Source organism: Colletes latitarsis, chromosome 4, assembly GCF_051014445.1.
Source record: "Colletes latitarsis isolate SP2378_abdomen chromosome 4, iyColLati1, whole genome shotgun sequence".
NCBI lineage: Eukaryota > Metazoa > Arthropoda > Insecta > Hymenoptera > Colletidae > Colletes > Colletes latitarsis.
In genome coordinates, this window is record NC_135137.1 from 25,817,691 (window position 1) to 25,823,520 (window position 5,830).

The 5,830-nt window shown below is 40.8% G+C and overlaps 1 protein-coding gene across 1 annotated transcript; it reads left to right on the forward strand.

The window, feature by feature from the left end:
- Positions 1-4,945: 4,945 nt before the first annotated feature.
- LOC143341346 (uncharacterized) lies at positions 4,946-5,509 on the forward strand. The gene has a single exon (XM_076764231.1). The coding sequence runs from the start codon at positions 4,946-4,948 to the stop codon at positions 5,507-5,509; it is 564 nt and encodes a 187-aa protein (XP_076620346.1).
- Positions 5,510-5,830: the final 321 nt, after the last annotated feature.

Here is a 5,830-nt window from a genome sequence, read left to right on the forward strand (position 1 = left end):
TATCTAATCAAGTATTGCAATGCAATACTATTACTATAAACAAGTAAATAAAATTCTCAACCAAAATGTTAGAAAATTAATAATAAAACATCGAAATGATTCATGGGAAAAGAAACTAAGAGACCTAAATTCCACAGATAAATCACTTTGAAAAATAATTAAATCTCTCAAAAAATACACTCAAAACATCCTAGTCCTTTTTACTGGTAATTATTCTGCATCTACAAATAGAAATAAAGCCGAACTGCTAGCAAAACTTCAAACGGGTACACATTATAGATAATAGCAATAACGAACAGCAACTCAATGTTTCCAGTACAGTAAATAATTTTATTGAAAACATTAACCACGAAGACCTAACAAATTGGAAACAATTAATTACCTTGCCCGAGGAAATAAAATTACATCTGAAGTAGTTCTGTCTGTAGAAGTTCGGGAAACAAAATACGCACATTCCGCTGGCCAACTTGGGTTGTTCCCGGTCCTTTATGTTGCCAGATGTGGGATCGGTAATACGTTGCGAAGATCTTCGAGTCTCTCGCATCTGGCAAATTTCAGAGTGAAAGAAAGGAATTTGTTAAATGAAAGAAAACGCTACACTCGAGTTGACCAGCGAAGGGCTATATTGGTCCGCGGGTGGTACGGTCGTCGAGGCCAAATGTAGGCACCGACGACAACGGCCATCACTGACACGGGGAACAATATAGCTATAAAACAGCTGCAAAACAGACGTAGCCTCTTGTCGCGTTGATAATCCGGAGTTCCGTTTCTTCCTCGGTAAATTAACGCGGTCTTCGACTTGGGGAGGAAACCTCGGCCACCCTCGCCAGCCTGTCCTGGGACTTTCCTCCACCATCGAGGTGAAGGAGGAGTTTCCCGCCGAAATGTGGCAGTACGCTCCGTACGCTCGGTTTATGAAGGTCAAAGAATTCCGTGTTTGTTTTAATTGCCTGCGACTAGGTCATGGTTCGAAGACCTGTATCAAAGGGAGTTGCCACAAATGCAACGGCAACCATCACACATTGGTTCATTTAAAAAATGAATCGATGCCAACCGCAGATCCCGTCGTTAGTAATGAAAATTCAGCAAACGATACTCCCCCTCAGAGTGATGCAACTCATGGCTCGTCGGGAAAAGAGCATGTTCTTTTATCCACGGCGATTATACATGTCCTCAACGACAAAGGACGAAAAGGGTCTAGCCGAATAAGCATAGTAAAAGTGCCCCCAAACCAAATGGAACGGGGTTAATACCACTCGATAGGTGGTTCGAAGAAACCCCTTTTCCCAAAGTTTCAATCCGGTATCTCTACTACAGGGGTAGTTACGGGGTGAAAATCATTTTTTGGTTTATCTTTAATATCTCCCGTTCTACTCAATTAAAGATTATGAAAAAAATCATGGTTATTCTATCGATTGATGTACATGTTTGAGAATTTTTTCAGAATTTTTGGATGCAAATTCGATTTTTAAAAAATTCGAAAATATTTTAACCATCGATTTTTTGTCGAAGTTATCAAGTGACCACATTTGTTTTTATACAGTATAAAGCTCTCAAAAGAATTAGTAATCCCTAATTTTTTCAGATTTTTCGAAGGGGTGGAACGTAGTCAAAAAAATAAAAAATGATTAAAAAATAGTGAAAAAGCTTTATATTGTCTTAATTACTTACGTGACCATGCTCATATTTTTACAGCTATAGCGTAACATTATGACTATTAATGCGTAATTTTTTCAGATTTTTTGGAAAAGTGCATTATTGTTAAATAAATATGAATTCATATTTCCTACTTCTTCATACCAAAAATGGCCGCACATGCTTTTAAAATAGATACAATTAAAATATATTTGTTTACATACTTTGTTAACTGGTCGCTGGATGTAATTTCAAATATGTACGTGTGATACTGGACTCCTGTTGATCAGAACCACTACGACGCGGCACGGCAGGACGCAGCGCCGCGCGGCGCGATGCGCTGATCATTCGGTACAGCATCCTTGTGTATATAATATATAAAATTAATATTATAATATATATTATATACATGAAGTTTTTTAAATATTCCTTAAATATTTTTGCTTTAATTAAAATAAATGATCTAAACAAGGTTTATCTGCTACTATTTTTATTGCCAGCATTAATAACTCGGTTTGTTCTTCAATCTTCATCGCTGTCATCATTTATTACAGGATTTACTATTTCACTTTCAAGTAATTTACTCAGTATTTCTGCAGGTTTTATTATTTTTGAAGTGTATCTGGCATGCGATAGATAATAAATTATCGCAGCTATATGGGAGCAGCATCCAATTGTCCTGTTACCACTATTCACAGAAATATGGTCTAATTCCCGAGTAGCCCGTTGAATTTGATGTATAGTCTATGTAGCACTTGTACAGTTTTTTATTAATATGTCGTGATTGCACTTTGAACTGAACTATATTTTCATTTTGTTTTAGATAACTGAGGTTTATTTCATTTTGTTCATTCATTATTTCGGCAAGATAGGATATTGCTTGGGAAAATTGATACGATCCCGTAAAAAATATTTTTAGATCTTGTTCGGTCATTTCTGGGAACTCGAGTAAATCGGTTAATAATAATAGCAGGTAAACCTTGTTTAGATCATTTATTTTAATTAAAGCAAAAATATTTAAGGAATATTTAAAAAACTTCATGTATATAATATATATTATAATATTAATTTTATATATTATATACACAAGGATGCTGTACCGAAATGATCAGCGCATCGCGCCGCGCGGCGCTGCGTCCTGCCGTGCCGCGTCGTAGTGGTTCTGATCAACAGGAGTCCAGTATCACACGTACATATTTGAAATTACATCTAGCGACCAGTTAACAAAGTATGTAAACAAATATATTTTAATTGTATCTATTTTAAAAGCATGTGCGGCCATTTTTGGTATGAAGAAGTAGGAAATATGAATTCATATTTATTTAACAATAATGCACTTTTCCAAAAAATCTGAAAAAATTACGCATTAATAGTCATAATGTTACGCTATAGCTGTAAAAATATGAGCATGGTCACGTAAGTAATTAAGACAATATAAAGCTTTTTCACTATTTTTTAATCATTTTTTATTTTTTTGACTACGTTCCACCCCTTCGAAAAATCTGAAAAAATTAGGGATTATTAATTCTTTTGAGAGCTTTATACTGTATAAAAACAAATGTGGTCACTTGATAACTTCGACAAAAAATCGATGGTTAAAATATTTTCGAATTTTTTAAAAATCGAATTTGCATCCAAAAATTCTGAAAAAATTCTCAAACATGTACATCAATCGATAGAATAACCATGATTTTTTTCATAATCTTTAATTGAGTAGAACGGGAGATATTAAGGATAAACCAAAACATGATTTTCACCCCGTAACTACCCCTGTAGTAGAGATACCGGATTGAAACTTTGGGAAAAGGGGTTTCTTCGAACCACCTATCGAGTGGTATTAACCCCGTTCAATTTGGTTTGGGGGCACTTTTACCATGCTTATTCGGCTAGACCCTTTGAATGTAAGGCGTTATTTGACCAAGGCTCGCAAGTAAACATTATAAAGGAGTCATTTGCGAAACTTACCGGGTTGAGCTGTAAACCAACCCAATTAACGATCTCAGGGGTAGGGGCCGCGGATGCAGGTAAACGCGCTCAGGGTAAGGCACGCGTTACAATTCAATCGCGGCAAAACGGGTATTCAACCACGATCTCGTGCATGCTGATGAAGAAAATCACGTCAGACATTCCCAATTTCAAGATCGCTAAATCAACTTTGAACATCCCTGCAAATGTCAGATTAGCAGATCCATTTTTCGATAAACCGCGAGATGTACATATGTTAATAGGGAATGGGCATTTGTGGGAGATAATGAACGTAGGACAGAAACGCCTAGGAGAGGCTCGTCCTATATTGCTCAAATCCCAGTTCGGATGGGTTTTCGGTGGGAAAATTCGGACATCGCTCAACGCAGATTCGCAGTCGTGCAATGTGGTCACGAATGATCAGTTAACTGCACAATTCATTAGAGTTTGGGATATCGAACAGATCCCTACTCTCGGTCAACTTCAGGCTCACCCGTGCGAGGAGCATTTTCATGAAACGGCAAAGCGAGACTCCGACGGCCGCTCTACCGTTACGATTCCGTTTAACCCGAACCGTTGGAAGACCTTCGTAGCAAACAGCGTTTCTGAAATTCCAACACTTTCGGCGGGATCATGGAATCACGTGTTAGGCGCGCTCAAAGAACAGTATAATGCAGAAATACGAGACATTGTAATGGCCCCACCGAGCACGGGTCAGTACCAGAAGTTAAAGTCGGAATTGATTCAGCGACTGTGCGCGACCCAAGATCAGAAAACTAGGCGGCTTCTTAAGGCCGAGGAAATGGGCGATCGGAAGTCGCAGTTTCTGCGGCACCTCCGTATCTTGGCAGGAAACAACGTATCAGAAAGTGTGCTACGCACCCTATGGACAGGAAGGTTGCCAACGAGTATGCAAGTGGTCCTGGCAATTCAAAAGGACACCGAGTTGGATGAGGTAGCCGAACTCGCGGACACGATGAATCCACGCACCGAGGTTGCGGTGGCGTCGACCGGTGCCCCGGCAGCCGTCGGACAATCGAGCTAGCACAGGACGTCGAGGCCATGCTGAATATTAAAATGGCCCAGTTGGCAATGACGTTCTGTCAAGAAATCGCACGGTGCGTCAAAAACTCGGCAGCGGGAGCCGATATTCGAGATATGATGGGGCCTGTCGGCCCAGGTCATCAGCACGTCAACGCTCGCGACGACGGTCCAGTTCACGGCGCCGGACCGAACAAATGCAAGACAAATGCTTCTATCACTGGCGTTGGGGGTCTAATGCCCACCGCTGTGTCCCGTCTTGCACCTGGAACGGCGCACCGGAAAACGAGCCGAGCAGTCGTTAATGACGGCGAATGACGCCTCCCCGACGCTACGCCGTCTGTTCGTGACGGACTTTGAGTCGAAGACGCGATTTTTAATCGACACTGGAGTCGACCTTTGTGTTTTCCCGCGGTCGATGTCTCGCGGTGCCCGTCAAAAATTGTCGTACGTATTGTTCGTGGCGAACAGGAATGAGATCTCGACGTACGGTGCCGTCACGCTGACGTTAGATTTAGGTTTACGTCGGGCGTTCACATGGAGATTTGTTGTGGCCGAGGTTTTGAAACTGATAATCGGCGTAGACTTTTTGCATCATTACGGACTACTTGTAGATATAAGGAACCATAAACTCATAGATAACGTGACATCACTGTCAGTGCCAGGACAGCCGGCAGGTAAAAGTGCGTCAACCATTCCGCGCGTAAAAACAATAACCGGTAATTCAGTGTATGTGAAGTTGCTGCAGAAATTCCCGGAAATCACTAAACCTATGGGAATTCCGGCTGCAGCGAAGCACTCCACGATTCACTATATATGGACGACGGTAGGTCAACCGGTAACTTGCAAGCAACGCCGTTTGGCGTGAATCGAAGATAAATTCGATTTAGCTGGCTGATTTATCCAATCCGCAGGGGTAACAGTTGCAGTGGTAGTATTTTTAATTATTTGTATTCGTTCCTCAACGTATCTTCGATGCACATCTTGCTACCTACCCCTACACGGTGGCTCTCTTAGTTCGGACGGTCAGTGTTTTTCGTTAATAATTCAAAAACGAAGCCCCATCCGACATTTTTGCAAAGGAAATTGTTGTTCAGAATCGTCTCAGCTACCCTACATTTCCGGCTCTTACACCATTTACAGGGCACCCTGTACAGACGATAATGCCAATAACGTCGACAAGGTTGCT

What these genes read in the sequence shown, in the direction of transcription:
- LOC143341346 (XM_076764231.1), top strand. Translation starts at nt 4,946, where the DNA reads ATGACGGCGAATGACGCCTCCCCGACGCTACGCCGTCTGTTCGTGACG.